The sequence below is a fragment of the Coptis chinensis genome, chromosome 3 (assembly GCF_015680905.1).
Source record: "Coptis chinensis isolate HL-2020 chromosome 3, ASM1568090v1, whole genome shotgun sequence".
Classification (NCBI taxonomy): Eukaryota; Viridiplantae; Streptophyta; class Magnoliopsida; order Ranunculales; family Ranunculaceae; genus Coptis; species Coptis chinensis.
The window spans coordinates 110,176,738-110,200,696 of NC_141458.1; the positions used below are offsets into that span (position 1 = coordinate 110,176,738).

At 35.2% G+C, this 23,959-nt stretch overlaps 2 protein-coding genes and 1 pseudogene across 3 annotated transcripts; 1 reads left to right on the plus strand and 2 right to left on the minus strand.

Annotated features, from left to right (window-relative positions):
* Positions 1-2,110: 2,110 nt before the first annotated feature.
* Positions 2,111-3,548, minus strand: LOC147512904 (polygalacturonase inhibitor-like; annotated as a pseudogene). The gene has a single exon (XR_015215131.1). The product of XR_015215131.1 is annotated as a polygalacturonase inhibitor-like (transcript).
* Positions 3,549-13,128: 9,580 nt separating this feature from the next.
* Positions 13,129-14,376, minus strand: LOC147512905 (polygalacturonase inhibitor-like). The gene has a single exon (XM_086595911.1). The coding sequence runs from the start codon at positions 14,319-14,321 to the stop codon at positions 13,320-13,322; it is 1,002 nt and encodes a 333-aa protein (XP_086452037.1). The 5' UTR covers positions 14,322-14,376; the 3' UTR covers positions 13,129-13,319.
* A 5,405-nt stretch (positions 14,377-19,781) lies between these two features.
* Positions 19,782-20,957, plus strand: LOC147512906 (F-box protein At3g07870-like). The gene has a single exon (XM_086598820.1). It carries the CDS (start codon positions 19,782-19,784, stop codon positions 20,955-20,957), a length of 1,176 nt encoding a protein of 391 aa, XP_086454946.1.
* Positions 20,958-23,959: the final 3,002 nt, after the last annotated feature.

Genomic DNA, 23,959 nt, shown 5'->3' on the forward strand with positions numbered 1-23,959 from the left:
GAAAATAAGAACTTTTCAAGATTTATCAAACTCATTTCAGAATGTTTGGACAATCAGAACACTTCAATCAAATCAAGCTTCATGTCATATTCTCGATTATCATTTTTTTTTATGATACCCAATTTCCAACTTTAAAGCAGCAAGATCATCTTTATGATTGTGGAAATAGTAGAAAGAAGAAAAATCAAAAATAAAAATTGACACTTAAAAAAGTGTTTCTATAATATAAAAAACGTGTAACGTGATGACGAACTTCATCAATCAAAGATTGATAAAATGTAAGGAAGAGAATATGCAACTTGACATAGTATAAAATAGTGCATTCCTTTCAATGCGCATGTGCTCTGCTGATTTAACTCAATGCTTCTAATCCATTCGGATCACCAGCGATAGATGGCTACTTTTTTTTTCCTTTGGTTTTACGGGGAGAAACCCAAAATTAAAAGAATGAGAGTAGTAGTTTCATTGTAATGAGAAAAAAAAATATGAGAAACAGAAGAGAGGAGGATGGGAGAGAAGGAAAAAGAATCGCTTTGTATTCTCTGTTAGACTTTTCCTTTTCTTAACATCTTATTAAATAACTAAATTATTGCTAATTAAATGCCATTTATAATAAGGCGTACAATTCAAAATTGCGTGAAATTGGTTTTTTAATATAACGCCACATGAAAAGACTGATTGCTCATATTCAAAGGTGTTAAGCAATATTTTAATTTAAGGACAATATCGGTACTGAAAATTTATAAAGGCATAAAAAGACAAAGTAGTCCTCATTAATAAATATCTAGACATTTGATTTAATTATTCATCCAGGGGTATTATGCGTAAGAAAAATACCCGGATGAATTTAAGAGGCCACGATCATTATAGGATATGCTACTAGTAGAGATTTGTGCACTCTTATTTGTCAGGATCGTCATGATCACGAATATATATATGCACATTTATTTCTTAATCAGGGAAGTGTTTTATTTGCTGTAAACATTCTTTTTATTTATCTATAGGGCAGGATTCTTGCTGTAAATGTTTTATGACTTGAGTTTATTGTTAGGAACCACAACCAAATTATACTTATACTTTACCAATTATCACAATAGTACAAATATTTCTCTCTTATGTACCACGTATGAAAACTTTAATCCGAGCCTAGTGAAGATTCACTATGTCCTTAAGACAAATTTTCCTCCTCACGGTGCTTCAAGGTTGGATTGGAAACTGTCTCCCAAAAGAGAACAAATTTTTCCTTCTTTGGAAAGCAGCATTTCAATTCTACAGAATTAGCGAACGCAACATTGTATTTTGACTAAGAACAGAGAGGAGAAGAGAGGTTTTCAATCGATGTCTCTTTATGCAAAAACGTCTGATATTTATATGAGAGTGGTGCATTTTCGAAACGACACAGTGACTATTCGAACCAACACAATGTCTTTTCGAAACAACACAGTGACGGTTCGAAACAACATAGTGACTTTTCGAAAGGACGCACCGTACTTTTTCGGCATAAAACAACGTTTCAAACCGTTGTCTAGCATAATGCAACATTTTGAACCGTTGCACTATTTCGGAAATATTTTTATCTTTTTAGAGTTTTAAGTAAAATTGTTAAGTCTTATGGGCCCAAATAGATTGGGCCTTGTTAAGAAATTGGTTATCCTAAAAGAATATAAACTAGCCCAGCCCAGCCCAGCCCACCTGTTAGTGGTGGCCGGGCATGTTTCTTGTTGAGCTTGCTTGGGTTCCATCTCCACGGAAAATTAATAGTACCCATTGGGGCCCAACCCAAATAGCCTCAATTAGGCCTTATAAACTCAACAATATTTTGGTCTTCTTCCCACGTGGGACTAAGTGTTTTTCACACTCATTTCTCAACCATTTCATCTCAAGTGGGATAATTTGGGAGACAAATTTATCATTCATTTCTCAATGAATTTGTGCAATTCCAAGTCCTATGTGTTCACAACAGTATAGACTTTCAATTGAAACCCATTTTTTCTAACACTTATCATTATCCACTATGCATTGACCTTATACAGTTATATGTGATGGACTTCAATCTCCTAAATTATTATGCTCAATCTAATATAGAACAAAGTAGAGATTTTAGAAGAAATAAATAAAAGACGCTATGCCCTACATCACATTCATCTTATATTTGCGTGGAAATTTTACATCACAATTTTATAGTTGCGTGGATATTTTCTTGATCTTTACTCTTTCAAAGCTTTTATTACAATACAAATAGTACACGACCAATTATGAATGGCATAACAAGCAACCCAATGAGGTGTTCGAGTAAACACCCCATTCTTACAAGTTACAACACTATATTTAGAGATTTTAGACATCACAGGTAGCAAGTTAGCAACCAAATGGCCAGTGAACCACACGTGCACAATACCGTGTTGCTCACTTGCATGCGGCCAAAGGTGGTCCACACAAGCATTTGTTATGGATGTATGAAGAGTAATCAAATCTGTTCATATTTCCTCCAGTTGGAATCACACCACAAAGTCTATTGTAGCTGGCATTGAAAAACTGCAAATTCGCATCATCAACTATCGCCTTTGGAATGCTTCCATAGATCATATTATGATTCATGTCCAAGTACTGCATGGACAACTTCTTCACTTTCGAGAAATCGAATGCCAACATATTCCTAGATATGTCGATAATCACACTGGAACCATTTGGTATAAACAACATTGAAGCATCACCAGTTAGCTTGTTTCTTGACAAGTCGATCGTTGAGAAAGCCATGTTCGCAAACGACTTAGGAATTGGGCCTGTGAGTTGGTTGTGAGATAGGTATAAATCGGGTACGGACCCCTTGAAATGCCCAAATGACTCGGGTATGGATCCGGACAATTGATTGCGGTCTAAACGGAGAGCACCAAGTTTGGTAAAGGCGTAAAGCTCGAAAAACTGGATGGAATGGGGCCGGTAAATTTGTTGAAATTTAATTCGAGGAAGATGAGATTGGAGAGTTCGCTAATGAAATCTGGTACTGGACCTGTGAGATTGAGCCAACTTAGTCGAAGAAATCTAAGCCTCTTCAGTTTTGTAATGGATTGAGGGATTGGGCCGGTAATATTTGATAGTTTTCGGAAAGTAAGATTGTCGAGGTACGGCAAATCGCCTACCTCCGATGGGATTTGGCCCGAAATTTGGCCCGAAAAGATAGTGAGTTCCACAACCCGGTTAGTAGTGTCGTTGCATTGGAGACCATACCAATCACAGCAATCGGTATTGGGTACCCACGAAGGAAAAGGATTGCCTAGGGCCTTACTGATTTTCAAGAGAACTTCGTAGTCACTTGGATTGCACCGTCCTGTTGCAGCATTGAGAGAATGTGGTAGGAGAGAAGAAACAAAGAATGCTGACAATAGAATGATAGTGAGATGTGTTCTTTTCATGCTTGGATATACTTGTTGAGTTTGTACTATAAGTTACAGTAGTGAAGCACTGAAGCTATTTATATGAGTTTGTTCGATTGCTAATTTGCTCTACTAGGATGAATGAAATTTATAAAGCGTGCCACCACTGTTTACATGAAGAGTTTGACTCGATCTTGAATGCAAATACACAATCATAATATTAGCTGGTTTTAATATCACATGTAGGCATTAACGAGCAAAACCAAATGTCTATACTTTTAACAGTTGGCAGTTTGGGACTGGACTTGGTTCAAATTCAGGCACTGGATAAGATGAGCTAATTTTAATAAGAGGAAAATGCTCAAGAGCTACGAGTGGGGGGTGTGATTAATGTGTGTGTTGTGTGTTTAATCGCACAACCGAGGGGCCGTGTATAGTAAAAAATTGATGGAAATGGAAAAAGGAATATCTCCACGTAAAATTGTCTGTTTGACAAATATATGTAATAAGACCTCCACCATATAAAGCTTACGCCAATGCTCAATTCTCTTTTTGGGATGGCAAAATTTTACACATTCCCGTTTTGATTTCTTTGATGTTAAGATTGGATATTTTACACATTTCCGTTTTGATATAAGTATTTTTTTTTTTATTTATCTGGGGTGGCAGTTTTGTACACGACCCGCTAACCCGACACGAAATTAGCGAGTTTGGATTGGAAAAAAAGGTTTTTGGGTCGTTTAAGAGTTGATCTGCCGAATCCGTCAAATAAATGGGTAGGGTTAGGGTCACATATATTAACCCGAGTAACCCGTTAGTAGACCCGATTAGTTTTCGGGTTTAATGGGTCGGGTCATCAACTCGCGACCTGTATAACCTGTTTTGTTTTAAGATAAGTTTTATTATCCCAAGTTCCAACAACCTAAAATAAGCGACTAAAAGGAGATGGATTAGCCATCATATTGATTCATTCGATAAATATATATTTTGTTATTCAATTTTCATTGATATGTAATTGAATTATGGATGGTTTTTGAGAATTAATACATATATATTTTTTTAATATGTTTTTTTGATAAATAAAATCGTGAAATGCTAAATATTTTGCATACAGGTTGTCTTTGAATCCAATCCAAAACTGATCTAAAATCTCATCTATCATCCCAACTACCTAAAATAAACGACTAAAAGAAGAAGGATTAGCTATCATATTGATTAATTTAATAAATATATGTTTAATTATTCAATTTTCATTAATATGTAATTAAATTATGGATGATTTTTGAGAATTAATGCATATATATATGATAAATAAAATCGTGAAATAGTAAATATTTTGTATACAAGTTTTCTGGGAATCTGATCCGAAACTGATATATTATTGACTCGCTGGCTTAACGGGTCACCCGTAGGCGGGTTGGGTTTGGGTTTGACAAACTCGACATAGGGGTGATAATTTGGCCCTCAGGCCCTCAACCCGCCCTGACCTGGCCCTCAAAATTGCATGTTCAATCCCTCAAAAGTTGGCCCTCACAGATTTAAGGGGCGGCCCGGCTCGGCCCTCCCCTCATGCTTATAAGGGGCGGGCTAGGGCTTAGATTTTGAAGCCTGAGCCCAACCCTCATTAAGCCCTCACTTGGCCCTCATACATTTTCTTGTTATTTTACATTATATTTATGTATTATACTCTAATTATTTGAGTTGTATAAAAAAAAAATCACTAAATTAGTTTTCAATAGGGGATAGATTATAACATAACATAACATAACATATGCGTTTTCTGTAATTGATTGAGTGATAGGAATATAAGTCATATATATAAATAAATCCAAAAATGTTGATGTTTTAAGAATATTATCTCTTAAATATTATCCAAAAATATAGATGTTTTAAGAACCTACTCGTATATATATATATATATATATGGCCGGCTAGGTAGACAGCAGAATTGCAGACAACATCCAAACAGTAGAATATCGGCCGTTGGATCAAAATTAATCAGATCAAGATTAAAAAACGATATTTTGAAATTTGCTTCACAAAATACGATATTTCAGCTCACAAAATACGAAATTACGAAAGGTTTGGGTTTCGAAATTTCCTCCCAGCAAACAACAAACTACGATCACGAGGGTTTTAAATTCTCCAAATTCATACAAACTTAACAAACAACAAATCATCAACAAAATCAAAACCACCGAAAAACCCAAAATTCAAAACCCAAAAATCCAAATTTCATGGGCGAAGTAGTTTGTGGATATCAATTTCAATTGTATATGGTATGTTGAATTTCAGTTGTTAGCTTTGCCTTTTCAGTATTTGAACTCAAACCCAAAATTTAGAAATGGAGTCAATGGGAGATAATGTAATAATCAGTATCGACAATGACGTAGTTGTTGGGTCTTTGTCGAATAAATCCCCGGATAGACTAGTTGCTCCGTTTGTAGGTATGGTTTTTAGTAGTGTTGACGACGCAAAGACTTACTACAGACATTATGGTCAACAAGAGGGATTTTGAGACTCGTGTTCGGTCGACAGATCGAAAAACCGGTGTGGATTTGGCTAGGGGCTGTTTAATAGTTTGTTCACGTGAAGGGATCCATAACAATAGAGAAGTGGGAGAAGTGGGTGTTTCTAGAAATATTAGCACTGTCAAGTGTAGTTGCCCCGCTAGAATGTGTGTTACAAAAAAAAAAACAAAGATACATACTATGTAAGCTGCGTTGAAAATGACCATAGCCACAATTTGGTTAGTCCAGCAAAGAGAAATTGCATGAGATCGAATAAAAATATGCCTGAAGCAGTAAAGAAGTTGACTGAGATTTTTGGTGAAAATGGTTTACCTGTCGGTAAAGTTGCAACTGTTTTTAGTGGGGAAGAAGTTGGGTTTACAGAGAAGGATTGTTAGAACCATCATTATAGTTTGACTAGAAAGATGCCTAAAAAAGGTGATGCAACTGCCGTGCTTAAATATTTTATGCAGAAGAGTACCTGTGATCCCCAGTTTTACTACGTTATTGATCTAGATCAAAATGGGACTGCAATAAACTTTTTCTGGGTTGATGGGAGGTCTCGAGTGCAGTATGAGTATTTCGGGGATGTTGTCTCTTTTGATACCACATATCGTACGAATGCATACTCTATGCCTTTTGCCCATTTTATTGGAGTCAATCATCATATGCAGTCGATTCAGTTTGGTTGTGCGTTGTTACTTGATGAGACAGAAGATACATTCATATGGCTGTTTAAGGCCTGGCTTGCAGCCATGGGTGGTCGTGCACCAACTACAATCATCACTGACCAAGATAGAGCGATGACTGCAGCCATCGCAAAAGTGTTCCCTGATACTCGTCATTGTTACTGTCTTTGGCATATTATGCAGAAATTTCAAGAGAAGCTGTCCTTTACTAAAATTGAGACACTGGTAACTGACCTGAAAAATACTATTTCTTACTCGTATAAGATTGCTGATTTTGAAAGAAGATGGTGTACAATAATAGAGAAGAATGAGTTGTCTGAAAATCCTTGGTTGACAGAAATGTATAATATGCGAGAGAAATGAGTTCCTTTTTATCTCAGTGACACATTTTTTGCTGGCATGCATACGACTGGGAGGAGTGAATCGATGAATTCTCACTACGACCAATTCGTAAATTCGAGCACTATGCTGATGGAGTTTGTATATGGTAATGAGAGATCTTTGGCTTTGATTGCTAGGAATGAAAGAGATGATGATTACCGCACTGAGCATAGTTCATGAATTGTGGCTAACGATGCTTTCCTCCTTATGCATGCTGCGAAGGTCTATACGATTAATGCATTTAATAAATTTAAGGAGCAATTAGACAAGACAAAGATGGAGTACAAATTTGATGGGGACGAGATTGTCAACAATGGAACCGGAAGCTACATGGTGAAATTCAGAGACCCGCAGAAAAAGTCCATTTGGAAAGTGAGTTTCAATAGAGGAACCTTAGAGGGAGACTGTGAATGTAAGCATTTTCAGTTTATGAGGTTACTTTGTGGTCACATGTTAAAGTTTTTTCAGCGTTACGAGATTGAAGAGATTCCAAGGCATTTTCTTTTGAAACGATGGATTCAAAAGGCAAACACGTATAAAGCGGAGTTTCATACTAGATTAGTGGGCTGCCATGAAAACCATGAACTTTTGAGAGTGGCTCATTATATCAAGGTTGATTCTCAAGTGGCTTACGATGCGGGGAATAGTGTTGAGGCTTATTCATATTTTATAGAAAAGATGGATAAAATGGCTAAGCATGTTTCAATGTTGAATAATACTTCCAACGAAGGGGACGAAGATAATGAAGATGATATAGTTAAAGAGCCTTTGGTTGATACCTCACAAGTTATGATTGTGATATTAATGTTTAATTTGATATCGGTTTAGTGTTTAATGTTATTTGATTTATTTTAATGTTTAATTTGATATAAAAAATTATTTAATTTTGACTTCCAAATCTTTATTTCAAATATTGATTTTGAATCCCAGCATTTCTCAAACAAAAGGGAGCAAGAAGAAAGCGGAGAGATGGAAATCCCCCAAAGAGATAGCTCTAAACAATTCAGGAAGAATGTGTAGAAACTGTGGAAAGATTGCTAACTATGACTCGAGAAATTGTCCGGAGAAAAATAAGATGTAATTTGTGAAATGTAAGTATTTTTGGTTGCTAGGTTGCTTGGTTTGTTGGTTAATACGTACTCGATGCTTCTGAAGAATTTATTCTTTGCCATTTTGTGTAAACTGATCCTTCGATCCTTTGATGCTTATCTTACGGTGTTTTTACTTGTTGGGAAGACTTCGGCACTTACGATGAATGTAGCTGGTGTTGTGAAGGATTGGTTATTGATGCAAGCTGAGTTCTGTCAAAGTTAAGGGTGTGTTCTGTCAGAGTTTTCAGTTCTGTCAGAGTTTTTAGTTTCAGTTCTGTCAGAGTTAAGGGTGTGTAATAGCAAATCCAATTTTGAATTTTGTATTAATGACCATACTATTGCATTTGGTATTTTGTATTTTGTATTGGCTGTCAAAGTTTTGGTGCAAGTTTTGGTTGTCAGAGTTTTGTATGATGTGTTTGTATCTCTGCAAGTTTTGGTGCAAGTTTTGTATCTCTGCATACATAATTATTTTTAGTGCAGAGATAGGTCCAAGCCCAGCTCAATAAGCTAAAACTTATCAGATGGAGTTATGTCAGAGAATCAATAAGATGTTGCAAGTTATGTCAGAGAATATAGAGACTAGAAACTGATCAGAACAAGTTCTGTCAGAGAATCAATAAGATGTTGCAAGTCACATAGCCCAAATTTCGAACTGCATATTAGTTTTTGCTGTATTTCGAATTTTGGTTATTTCTGTGAGAGTTTATTTCGAACTGCATATGAGAAGCTAGCCTTTAAAGAGCAAGCCAATTCCTTTTGGCGCCTAGCCAAGATGAACTCCCCTGATATCATAAATGTAAGAAGCTCAGCTCAATACCCAATATCATAGATGAACTCCCCTGATATTAACCAACACCCAATATCATCTATCACAAATTCACAAGAAGCTCGATCAACCATATAATTAAGAAAAAAATATACTGGAGGCATACCAACAAACTAATTCACAAGAAACGCAAGTGTTTTTATACATGAAAAGATGATGGTCGCAAAGGTCGAAAGTAATTCTCTCAATTCTTAGTTTTGCTCAATATCGAGGAGCTCAAGAGCATAGATACTGAGAATTGCAATACTGGTTTTAAGTGGTGAAGAGAGCTTCCAAAAGTACAAACTATTTAAGCAAATGGTTCTTTTCTCCATTTAGTACGCACCAAAGAGAAAGATTCCATTTATTTCTTTGCTAACTTAGGGCAATATCTCTAAAGGAGTAGTCTTGGCGCAGAAGAGCCCCGGCAAAGATGCTCGGCAAAGTACCCCACATTTCAATCCGCATGCTTGCAACTCTGCTTTTAGCCTTTCCATGCCAAGCACCTTTATCCAACCACTAAAAACAACACAGTTACCCCAGTAATAGTTATCCCAACAAAACTAAGCACCTTTATCCCCATTTCATCATCATTCCTAACTGCCAACAACATAGAAAATAGCAATAAGAATAATAACAATACCAATAATAACAAAAATAATAATAACGATAACAATAATGATAACGATAACGATAACAATAACAATAATAAACGATAGCAAGTCAATAACTTGTTGTTAATAAAACTGAAACAATATTTCAAGTAAGGTAATAAAATTGAAACACCATAAGGTAAAATTCCTAATCTGATTTCAAGTAATATTGGCATGTGCAGTTTTAAGTTTAGAGCTTGTTATTGTATACATAGGCACACAAATACGAACACACAGAAACACGACAAGAAGAAAAATTAAATTAAGTGACATTGAACACACAACTTACCTATCAATAACAACTAGTTTCCAAAATACTCGAAAAGCCAGGGAACATAACAAAATTGGAGCTTTGCTCTACATCTCTCATATTTCATTCGCTATCCAATGGCAGTTTGTCTAAACCATTTCAATAACATAAGGGGCTACAAACTCCGTTCTCACAAACAAGACTAACTTACAAACGATTACATTTTGCAAACTCCGTTCTTACAAACAAGACTAACTTACAAACAAACGAAAAAGGGTTTCATGGTACACTACAAACGGAATGCCCAACTTCAAGTCAAATTGAAAAAAGGGCATAGCATAAATGCAAACCTTAGCAAATTCTACGATCAACTGACAAAATCTTGGGTGTTTTCCTGCATGTAACCAAGAGGCGAATGTAACGAATGAAATATAAATTCTAGAAATAAAAAATGCAATGAGAACTATTGCAAACTTTACGTTCTCAGCTAAGACATTAGAAAATGCTCTTTGCCCAATCTACACATAACCACGTTAACTAGGAGCATAACACCTTAACTAGATACTTAATCAAACACATAACCACTAAGATAAGACAAACTAACAACAATTTAAATATTATACGAATGCCGATAAAATTAATTTCTGAATCAGTCGTTATCTTCCTTGCGTAAGTAGAAACCGGACTCTCAGTTGAAACTGGAGTAGCAGAACAATAATTTGATTCGATATTCGATGACGAACAACTTCCATAATTGTCCTCGTTATCATTCCACTTGAAGAAAGTACATCTCATTTCCCTCGGAAGACGATCCAAATGTTTCTCGCAGACGATGAAACGACGTCCAGGATTCGCTGATGTTCTTGAAATTCTCTTAAACAATACACTTCCACATATTGGGCACCCCATTTCTTGATGGAATTTCAGTATTTATTAAAGAGATAATTTTTTTTTAATCAAATGTAAAAACAATTAATAAAAAAAAAAACACTAAGGTAAAGCCTCTGTTAATGTGTTTACACTCAAATTTCCCACAATTCCACGGCCAATATATACCCTTAGAAAAACTTATGAAAAAAACTAAACAACATAAGTAACAAGCAAAACCATACTTGGTGAAAAGCAATTTAAACAAGGACTCACATTAAGTGAGTCAGATTTCCTATACTTGGAGAACCCTAAACATCTATTCTTTCATAGCCCTCATAGCTTATTGATATGGACAGGTAAAGATCAATCCATGCAAACTTATTGCAATCAAACAATGCAAGTGGGTTAAATAAGAAAACAGTTATGTGAACACTCTCATGTACTAAGAGCTGTCATAAAAGCATTCTTAAGTTCAATTAGAATATAAACTACCTATTTCATTACACACATTCAATTAGAATATAAACTACAAATAAGCACCCAAGATTATAAGATAAAATAAATAAAAATTCAATCTTTACACTAAAATTCCTTTTCCTCGCTTCATCATCACCAAGTGCATGTTACACTCTGCCAGATATGATTGAAGGGAGCGGAAGATCAAATTAAGCTACATATGTGATTGTCATAAAAATAACATCTCTTTTCTTGACAACTTAAGCACAATATCCATTTCAATAAATAAGTAATCTACTGGAAGGATCAGCAAAGTGTCCAAACAAATTTTTTATTTTCTATTTTGAAATCGCAATAAAAAACAAAATGAAACCCAACACAAATTTCGAACTAATCGAACTATAAACGAAAAATTCTTACCAGATAAATTAAGAATCAAGCACGAAGTGTGAGCGAGATGATTTTGGAGAGAGGAATAGGTGAGAGAAATAGCAAGTCAAAGGAAACCCAAACCCTTCGTAATTTCGTATTTTGGGTTTTTAGGTGGTTTTGATTTTGTTGATGATTTGTTGTTTGTTAGTTTGTATGAATTTGGAGAATTCAAAACCCTCGTGTGATCGTAGTTTGTTGTTTGCTGGGAGGAAATTTCGAAACTCAAACCCTTCGTAATTTCGTATTTTGTGAGGTGAACTATCATATGTTAAGCAAATTTTGAAATATCGTTTTTTAATCTTGATCTGATTAATTTTGATCCAACGGCTGATATTCTGCTGTTTGGATGTTGTCCGAAATTCTGCTGTCTACCTAGCCGGCCCGATATATATATATATTTTAAAGGCATAAGAATTAGTTTATATACTGAGTTAAAATTGATATACATAATCAAAGTATGATAAAAATAAATAAAAAATCACAAAAAAATAAAAATAAACTAGTAAAGTATAATTAGACAGGGCCCGACTCGACCCTTATTTGGCTCTCAAAAATGAGGGTCAAGGGGCGGGTTAAGGGCTTAAGTTTTCATGTTTGACTTTATTCGACCCGGCCCTCAATACAAAATAGGGGTGGACTGACCCGGCCCTCAATTATGAAGACTTTTATGGTTTGAGGCCCGGGCTAGCCCGGCCTGACCCTTTTATCACCCTAACTCGACAGCCCGGCCCGACCCTTTTATCACCCTAACTCGACACGATTAGTAATTGGGTCGGGTTTGGATTTGCTCTCTTAACACATGACCTGAATATGACACGACACAAACCCGACCCAACCCGACCCATTGCCACCCCTATCTACTAGTATATAATCCGTGCGCACAACACTGCTTCAAATTAGGCCCAAAATAACCCCAACCAACTAAATGATAAAAGCCCAACCCACAAAGCAGCTATTGTTGACCAAATCAACGATGATTCAGTACTCTTTCAAATTAACATTTCAAACTGCACATATCTTATAAGACTTTGGATCTACGTATCACAACTTGTGAGACCCCCCAACCAAGCATTTTTATTAGATATATATGCCAGGAATCTTGCTGTAAATGTTTTATGACTTGAGCTGATCATTATGCACTATGCAGTGACCTCATATAGTTCAATGTGATGGACAAAAGTATGGACTTCAATCCCCTAAATTATTAGGTTCGATCTAATGTAGACCAAGCTAAAGTAGAGATTTTAGAAGAAATAGATTAGAAAATCTCGACTAGTAGAAAATTGAAGAAGAAAGAAAAGAGATTTAAACGAACAAAAACATAAGTAAAAAGAAGATGAAGATTAAGAGTAGAAAGATAGATAATAACAAAGATAACTTAATTAAAAGACTTCTTAAATAATAATCAAATCATAATAATTATATTGGGTTAGTTTACAAAATACTAGAAAAATCATATTTATAGATATGGTAATTGTTCAGCGTCAATGTCTTACCAATAACAATTAAACCTTGAAAATAAAATAAAATAGTCACTTTATGTCCTACATCACAAATTCACAATCTTATAGTTGCGTGGATATTTTACACAACAATTTTATAGTTGTGTGGATATTTTCTGGATCTTTACTCTTTCAAAGCTTTTATTACAAAACAAATAAATAGTACACAGGAGCAATTATGAATAACATAACAAGTAAACCAATGAGGGGTTCGACCTCTTTCTTACAAGTTCCAACGTTATATAGACATCACAGGTAGCAACCAAATGGCCAGTGAACCACACGTGCACAATACCGTGATGCTCACTTGCATGCGGCCAAAGGTGGTCCACACAAGCATTTGTTATGGATGTATGAAGAGTAATCAAATCTGTTCATATTTCCTCCAGTTGGAATCACACCACAAAGTCTATTGTAGCTGGCATTGAAAAACTGCAAATTCGCATCATCAACTATCGCCTTTGGAATGCTTCCATAGATCATATTATGATTCATATCCAAGTACTGCATGGACAACTTCTTCACTTTCGAGAAATCGAATGCCAACATATTCCTAGATATGTCGATAATCACACTGGAACCATTTGGTATAAACAACATTGAAGCATCACCAGTTAGCTTGTTTCTTGACAAGTCGATTGTTGAGAAAGCCATGTTCGCAAACGACTTAGGAATTGGGCCTGTGAGTTGGTTGTGAGATAGGTATAAATCGGGTACGGACCCCTTGAAATGCCCAAATGACTCGGGTATGGATCCGGACAATTGGTTGCGGTCTAAACGGAGAGCACCAAGTTTGGTAAATTTCGAAAAACTGGATGGAATGGGACCGGTAAATTTATTGAAATTTAATTCGAGGAAGATGAGATTGGAGAGTTCGCTAATGAAATCTGGTACTGGACCTGTGAGATTGAGCCAACTTAGTCGAAGAAATCTAAGCCTCTTCAGTTTTGTAATGGATTGAGGGATTGGGCCGGTAATATTTGATAGTTTTCGGAAAGTAAGATTGTCGAGGTACGGCAAATCGCCTACCTCCGATGGGATTTGGCCAGAAATTTGGCCCGAAAAGATAGTGAGTTCCACAACCCGGTTAGTCGTGTCGTTGCATTGGAGAGAATACCAATCACAACAATCGGTATTGGGTACCCATGAAGCAAGGTGGTAAGGATTGCCTAGGGCCTGTTTGATTTTCAAGAGGACTTTGTAGTCACTTGGATTGCACCGTCCTGTTGCGGCCTTGAGAGAATGTGGTAGGAGAGAAGAAACTAAGATTGACAGTAGAAGGAGAGTAAGATGGGTTTTTTTCATGTTTGGATACTTCTTGACTTTGTACTAAAAGTTGCAGTAGTGATGGTATTTATAGATGTTTGCTTGATTGCTAAGTCGATTCTAGGATAAAATGTATAAAGCGTGTCACCACTCACCACAGTTTACATGAAGACTTTGACAGTTTGACTAGTCAAAATATGAGGAGATCTTGTTTTTTTTCGATGAACTAAATATGATGAGATCTTGATTTCAAATACGCAAACATAATATTAGCTGATATATTATTACGAGTAGGCATTAACAGGCAAAGCTAGTTTGGGACTGGATTGGACTTGGTAACCTTGGTTATTCAAATCCGGGCATGGATAAATGGATAAGATGAGCTAATTTTAATACGAGGAAAATGCTCAAGAGCTAAGACTAAAAATTTTGGCCTTTGGTTTGTGAATTTGAGTGTTCTTGTCGGTGCCACTTCCACTTCCAGTTCGCGAGTTTAGTGTAAGGGTACTTGGATTTATGATGGTTTTCGCAATGCATAACTACAAAAAAAGTATCGCTTTAAAATAACAAAACTGCACTTGAGTTGAGTAATTTGCATGTGGATAAGATGAGCAACATTTTGAATTTGAAATATGCTACGAATATACCATAGATGAAAGATGTAAGTTTAATACTATTATTTTTATTGGTCCCAAAAATAATTTCATACTTAGTTAAGGGTGTGATTAATATGTGTGTTTAATCGCACAACCGAGGGGCGGTGTATGGTCAAAGATTGATGGAAATGGAAAAGGAATATATCTCAACATAAAATCGTCTGTTTGACTTTTATGTAATAAGACCTCCACCATATAAAGCTTAAGCCAGTGCTCATTCTCCCATGGGTGCTTAGATCATGCAAAATTTTACACAATTCCGTTTAGAATTCTCCAGTTAAGATTGGATATATTCTGTGGGTTCTTTGTCAGGGTCATGGTATCGATTATGCACATTTATTTCTTAATCAGGGAAGTGCATTGCTGTAAATGTTTTATGACTTGACCTGATTATTCAGTGACCTCATACACTAATCCAGTTGCTGAAAATCAATTCTGTTTTTCTTTAATAGTCGGTCATTTGGTTATAATTTAAAAAAAAAAAACACACGTGATTCAATTATATTTATGGTCTTAGTATGATAGCTTACTGATTCAGTCCATTAGCAGAGAGTGTGAAGGCAAGTGAGCAAACGTTTGCTAAGGTATACTCGATCAATTCATGTTTAGTTAGATTCGAACAGAGAGTAACTCTACAAAGAAACAAGAAAAAATCACTCTCAAATTCACCTTTTTTTTTATTTTTTATGAGGACGTTTAGGGTGCGTAGGGTGTATAGGTACGTTGGATTTCTGCCCCTTGGACACTACTTTGTGGAGCAATACACCAGTACTTTTTGCTGATATGAGTGGCCCAGATTCTATACACCACTCTTTCTCATGCGCACTAGTTTTACTCTCTTTTTTATAATCACTCACTAGGACCCCTCTTGACGCAAAATTAAAAACGACTCGAGTCGTAACGACTTGAGTGGTAAAAAGTCAAGTTTACTCCTGACGCGAAATAAAAAAACGGCCCAACCCAACCAAAACGACCCGGCATATGTAGTATGAACAATCGTTGTTCATACCTCAACATGAGTTATGAACAATCATTGTTCATATCTCAATATAATGTATGATTAGTGAAAACTCCTATTAACTAGAGTATGAATAATCATTGTTCATATCACTATTTATCCCTCAACATAATGCATGATCAGTAAGAAAACACTTATTAAAGTATGAACAATCATTGTTTATACATATTTAAGGTATGAACAATCATACCTCAACATAATGTATAATCAGTACTAATTACACCTATTGGAATATGAACATTCACCTATTTGGGGTATGAATGATCACTGTAGATTTATACCTCAATATGAGCAATAATTTTTCATACCTCAATATAATGTATGATCAGTAAGAAAACACCTATTGGAGTATGAACAATCAATGTTCGTATCTCAACATAATATATAATCAGTAATAACACATATTGGAGTATGAACAATCATTGTTCTTACCTATTTAAGGTATGAACAATCAGTCATTGTTCATACATTAATATACTGTATAATGAGTAAGAACACTTATTGGAATATATTCATACATATTTGGGATATATGAATGATGTTAACACTTTTGCGGTGTAAAGAATTGAAGATTCTTTATCCGTTTTGGTACTAACTCAAGTTCCTTAATTACTCACGTTCTTCGTGTGTATTGCTAGAGTAAGGGATTCGTTCCAACTTAAGACAAGGATGACATTATTACAACTAGAGTTTGTTCAAAGGAAACTAGTGAGAAGGATTTTTGATGACTGAGTTATACTAAAACTACTTAGCTTACTTTTAGATTTTTAAATTAAGGTTACGTAAACATGCACCACTAAAAAAAAGTGATATAGATAGATAGAAAGGTGTGAAAAGTTAAATCTACTCATGTGAAGACAAACCTCTATTGATTGAATCTAGTTTATTGTATCTTTAGTCTTTCTTATAATTCATAGACAAATCTTAATAAAGATTAGAGTTTTGATCACTAACAATATAACTCATCTCTAAGATCATATTGCTAGCATGAGAAACAAAAGCAATGACTTATTTCTAAGAAATCACCTCAATTCCTAACTAGACTCTACACAAACTACCATTTTGGGGTAGGATATAAAATCTAGTTTATTTGTCCTAAACAAATAACTAGAAATCAATAACAAAAATTATTTCTCACATGAGCTTCATTAACCTTCTACAAATGAAGGTTTTAGCTCATGATCATGGGATTACAATGCTCATATGTTATGTGTTATGCTATTATGAAAGAGCAAGAAGAAGAATAAGAGAAGAAACTAACTTTGCCTTAAGGAAATGTAGATTTAATTTAGAAAAACATAAGTGTTGCTACCATTAAAACTATTACAAGAGCTTAACATAAAACAAGCAAAAAATAAAAATACAAGAGAAGGAATGAATGCTTTCATTTTCCAATTTACTTACCACATATGAGAGCATTCTCTCTTCCATCCCACGTGAAGCAATTTCCCACATTAAATTTCATCATATCTAAAACTAAATCAAGACAAAATAATCACTATTACAAGAATCCAAAGTCAAGTCTTGCTAATTAATGAGATGTAAGGTGTCATGTGGTGCCAATTATTTATTTGACTTGTGAACTTGACTTGGGACATGATGAATCATCCAATCCTGTGGGTCCACATACTGTGTCCAGTGGTGGGTCTGTCTTTTGACATTTTTACAACTTCCTGCTTTTGTATAGAGTTCGTCGCAGTGATCGTCTGAGCAGCTCACTTGCCGAATTTGGAGTCCTGGTTCAAGAGATATATGTTTGAAAGTTTGATGCTTGCATCGTAATCCCGTTTTTTGATTTGATTCTCATCATGTTTGAGTCTTTGGGCTTTAGTCCAAATTTTGTTGGGCTTCATGGGGCTTTACTTCCTCGAAAGTTTTATTATACTCATTATTTCAACTTAAATCACGGCTTTATCATCATTTTTACGTTGGTTGCGTAAATCTGTAAAAGCACGAAAATACGATTATTTCATGATTATTAAGTACATAATTAACCGAAATATTACGTCTTTATAGGGTTTTATAATACAGTTTTGGATGCTTATAAATGAACAATATTTGTTCATGCCTCAACATAATGTATAAGGTATATTCACTTATTTGGGGGTATAAACAAATACTGTTCATACTTGAGGAGGTATGAACAATCATTGTTTATACGAAAATAACATAAATAATAAAATCATAATATATTAATTTTAGATCCGGGCTATTTGTCTTTAAAGGTTATTTTCACTTGGAAATTTGGTTTTTGAGTTATTTTCACCCGAAAATTAGGTTTGTGAGTGATTCAAAAATAAAGTGTCATTTATAATTATTTTGGCCTAGAATTGGTCCTCTGGACCAATTTCTTGAGATTCGAATTGGTAGAGTATGCCAATCCCAAATATTACCAATATAGGATTTCATTGCGAGTTTAGCTATGAAAATTTAACAAAAGAAACACTATGCTCGATAAGACTAGTGAGAGAGAGTTTAACTATGAAAATTTACCAAAAAAAAACACTATGCTCGCTAAGATTAGTGAGAGATTGAGGTGTTTGTTCTTTGTAAGCACTAAAGCACGTCGAGGGCTTTAATCGTCATGCCAACTTAGTCGATGGATAGTGCGGGTGTCTGAGTTTGGTGTGATGGATTTGAATATTTGATCACTTGGCCTGGGGATTAGGCCGGTAATATTTGAAAATTGAGTTTATTCGAAAAGTTGAGGTTCTTGTTTGAACACATAAGATGAGTTGTTTAGGTATTCGACAGGCTTCTTTAGGTGCAAAGAAGATTACCCTACAACTTTTAGTGATAAAAATCCACAGCTCACAAGTAGACATTATTGGGACAACCGCCAACCCAAACGTCTATATTTTTTTGGCAGTTGGGCACTTGGCACCCTGGCCGTTTGGTCAAAAAGCTCTAGACCATAATTTGGCTTTCTTATTTGGCTAAATTGAGTATGTGTCTGTTATGATGGACAAATAAGAAAGCCAACAGAAACCAGGGATTATTCAAAAATAATAGTTTAAATCTACTAAACAAAAAATTCAAAACAAATATTACGAAGATTTTATCTTCAACCCCCACACCTTCTTTTTCCCTTCAATTCTCATGGCTAGTTCACCTTTTTTCCTTTTAACAGCATCTGAAGGAAAGGAAAAGAGAAAAATTTCAACGAAGGCATCCACTGTATAAAGCTCAAGCCAGTAACTCCGCCTCCACTAGATCATGTAAAAAGTCCTTCGTACGCATTCGGGTTTGAATTCTTTATTCTTGGGACTTATTTTGGTCAGGGTCTTAGTACAGTCATGATTAAGTTAAATCGTGTACATTTCTCTGTCTATCAGACAAGTACATTATATATTTGGTGTGAGATGAATCAGATGATCATGCGATTCATTCATACATAAAATCATGCTTACCATGATATATACATACCTTTATTCAGTCCAACAACGAGTGTGTATACAAGCACCATGATTTGAGTATGCTAACATGGTTTTGGCTGGTGTTCAGAGGACCTGCTTGAGTTACATACCTTATTAGGAAGTAACTCTGCGTTACTTATTCATGCCTTAATCTATTTGTCTGTTGAGATTGCTTGAGACATGATATTTTCATTCATATATTAGTTCAATTCTGATCTTGGTAATTTGTTTTACAAGTTGAAGACTTGTAAATTTTAGAGAGGCTTAACAACGTAAGTTCCTTTGATTTAATCCAGGATTTCTGCTTGCAGATGTTATGAAAATAAAACAATGCCTACCATGCATTTCATCTCGCCGGTTTCAGGTAAAAGAAGAGTCAGCTCTCATGTGTCCAATAAATGAAGACCCGATGACAACTGGAGAATCACTACCTTACGAAATAATCGCAGACATTTTTACAAGACTTCCTGCTGAGTATGTGCTCCTTTATTGTCAGGCCTATAGAGCTCTTCGTCCCTTCACGGCAAATTCGTCTTTTGTTGAAATGCACCTCCAAAGAGCTACTCCAATTATTGCTTTCCAATGGTTTTCCCGTTCTGCAATAGATAAAAGCAAAACCATATGCAAAGTCAATTTGAGTTTCACGGACGAAAATGCTAAAAAGATTGTGACTAAACGCTTTGAAGTTGATTTGCGCTTTGGCTGTCCTAAAAGATTATGTTTGCCTCATCTCCATAGTTCCTGCAATGGATTTCTTCTATTACGAAATAGACTTCCCGATACAGCCTACTTTTTATGGAATCCTGTTATTCAAGAGCAAGTAATTGTGACCACACCAATTGTGACAAGACCAAGTCGAACAGAATGCACTGCCTGTGGGGTTTTCTTCCACCCAACGGCTAGGGACTACAGACTTCTTTTTACCTATAACGAAGGCGTGCGCATCAAATCTATGGTACTTAGCCTTGCCACTAAATCTACGAGACTGATTCCCAACACCGTCTCTCATCCTCCAGACATTGTTAGACCTCCTATAGTACTAAATGGAGCACTACATTGGATGGTTGATGATATTTACTACAATAGTCTACGTGGGGATTGGCCAGTTTGTTCAGATTCAATTGTGTTTTTTAATATGAACAAGGAGGAATTTGGCACAATGTCACACCCAGGAGACCCCTGTCCATTGACAGGACAACACTATCTTAAGGGTCTCGTGGAAATGGAAGAGCATTTGTGTTACTACGACAATTCATCGCATGATGAACTAGTCATATGGATGCTAGATGACTATGAAAAACAAGGTTGGGTAAAAAAGCATGTTATTATCATTGCTGAAATGAGGAAGTCTTGCATGGTACTTGGCGTTTCAATTCGTAGTTACAGAGAAGCTCGGGTTCAAGTTATACACATGTACGGTGACAATTTGTTATTGCGTGTGTATTACAGAAATCTATTCCTTTATAATCTAACATTAGGTACTTTCAGAAGAATTGGAAAGATGTCTGCTGATTCAGATTCTCGAGTGCGTGCAGTCGGTCACATTAATAGCCTGGTCTCCTTGAGTAGTACGATGAGTCGATGATGGCCTGGTAACTCGCCACCTTGATAGAAATCCCAGACAATAGGTTTTTATATTCTTGTTCTCATACACTCTCTGACCTTGTGAATGAATGGCGAACTGTAAATCCAACAATTCCGATTTTGATTTCAATGCAAGTTCAAAGAGTAGTATTTTTTATTTTTATTTTTTCGTTGGAAAGCTCAAAAATTTGTGGAATATGGAATTCTGGGAGTATACACATTAAAATATATACAGTGTCACATTACTTCAACTGTCCAATTCCATCATAATGTAATTTCTAGCTCAATACGCAATGTGGATAAGAATTGCTCATCAATTTTTTCTATGATTTTGAGAATGTAAGAAACATATATCTAAGGAAAGATCAACCGGTCTTAAGAGACAAACTTTTGTTTGGTGGTAGATAGATGTTTGCATTGTTATTTTTATGTGCATTCTAGTGGGTTATGTTCACGAGTGGTTTATGATTATATGGCTGATAGCCTTAACTCTTTGGGATTTGTAGTTTTCTTAGGGAGGAGATGTACCTCTTTAAAGATCATACTCTTTGGAGATTTTGTAAGTTTTATGCCTTTGGTTCTATATACAGGTGAGGTCTGCCTTAACCCCATAATCTTTTCAAAAAAAAAGAATTGCTCATCATGAATATTGAATATGCAAGTTCTGTAATTAGGATTGAAACTAAATCAAGGTTTGCTCTGCCAATGCTCTATATCAAACTATCACCTAATGTCGTGGATCGGACAACATCGTTAACAATAACTGAAACCTTTTTTCTGACAATAAAAGCTTGGGATTAACACGTGATCTTAATTAAGAAATTTAACTTCAAATAGGAGTGGCGTTAGACTTAGAGGTTCAATTGAGCTAAACAATCGACGAATACGACTTCTTATAAAAAACGTAGTAATTTATACAATCATATCAAAGTTAGAGTTGAACTAGGAAAGTAGCTTCTCTTGCTTAAAAATGCCATAATCTGGTACCAGGATTTAGTACGTATGCATTTGCTAGCTAGAAGAAAGTTTGTCCTTGTTTGTTGAGTTTTGGCTTGTGAAATCAACATTTCATCCCCTTCTTTAATCACTTTCGTGGTACTGTGTGCACAAGTTGAACAGTTATTTATAGAATCTGATTGAACTTTGAAGGGCGTAAGTTCGTTTCGTTTGGTTCACTACTTGCTAGCTGCTATTATATGAAGATAAAACACTGCCTACCATGGATCGCACCTCGCCAGTGTCGTCAGGTAAACGAAGACGCAGAAACAGGAGAATCTCTCCCTTATCACATAATCTTCGATATTTTTACTAGACTTCCTGCTGAGTTGACGATACCAATCGATTCCCGCTAAAATAGCTTGTACTTGGACAATCTATTACTCCAATCAAAATTATAATATTTTACTACAACGAACAATCACAAACCTAAACTATGGATATAACTATCACAAACAGCCAATAGTAATATAAAAAAAGTAAAACATACCACAACACAAGATGTAACGTGGTTCGACCAATGATGCCTACTTCCACAAGAGCAAATCCTTTTATAAGTATGGGAAGGAAGATTATTGTCACATTCCAAATTTCCAGAAAATTTAAAATAGAGAATTATCCAAGATATAATTATCTCAATCATCATCCTATTCAATCATCTAAAAACCCATGATGAAATGAAACCCTAATAACATATTATCAACCACGATATTAAAATTTGAGATCAAATTTAAAACCAAAATGAACAATCCTTCAATCACATTATTAAACTACAAAGAAACTAACCAACTCTATTACATTTGTCTCAAAACAAAACTATACACTTCAAATAAACTTAAACCAGGAAACTCCAAGAGCAAATCCAAATCACGTGTCCGGCCTCATCCACTGCACTCTACCATCTATATTTCCAAGAATACACCCACGTTGCAAAACAAAGCAAATATGGGTCAACAAATTGAATTTGCTAGTATGAGTAAGACTAAAAATATAAAAACAATATGTTCAATATTTCAAATAAAGGAATATACTATTACAATCATTTCAACTTGGAAGACAAATTAGTTCTATTTTCTCAAAACGGAATGTAGTTTCTTCTCAAGTAATATTTCACCCCCAATATACAATTCCAAAAATCTCATATAACAATACTCATCATTCTCACTTTCCAAAATAACTCACAACATAAATACCACTTACATTCCACTTATTAAATGCACATATGATAACATAATTAAATATAAGTTTGATACACCTTATCTTTAAGCTAACACGTCGTCTTAGGGTATGATATTTACGTCCCTGCATAAAATATTAATAGATTTTACCCTCCTACAAAACAGAGTTAGACATCACAATAAAATGATTTATCTCAACCAGTCAAATTTCCATTCATAATTAAACCTCATTTAAGACATTTAAATCTAATTGATACAATCTGGTTCGTCCCGCATATTCGAGGAATACCACTTATCATAATACCTATATCAAGGGTAGTCATTCACATAATCACATGACATCATTACGTCATAAAGTTTTTGTGTGCATAACCATAAATCTCAGATTATCACAAGTCATTAATATTTTTGTAATAACATATCAACTTATAGTCATTTCGCAATCACATAAAAGATCGCAAACATTCACTAATATTATTCATAGTCACACTTCACATCCATAACATCACACAAATTTACATACTTTTAGTTTATTCAATTCCACAATGTATTTGGTTTATTAATCACTTATTTACTGACCTCACCTTTATTTCTTACTCAACAATTTGTACTACACATTTGCCAAATCACATATACCTGTGTGCCTCTCTCACACAGAGTACCACTACAAGACATATGTCATAAGCGGGGATATCGCCTCCAGGAACATATTTACATCTTGCAAACTCGTAACTTGTGAGTCACAACCATCTCTGGGCTTTTCATGCGCATAATTACAGCCTTTTATGGGCATTTAATATCTCAAGTCATTTATGCTACATTCAATGAA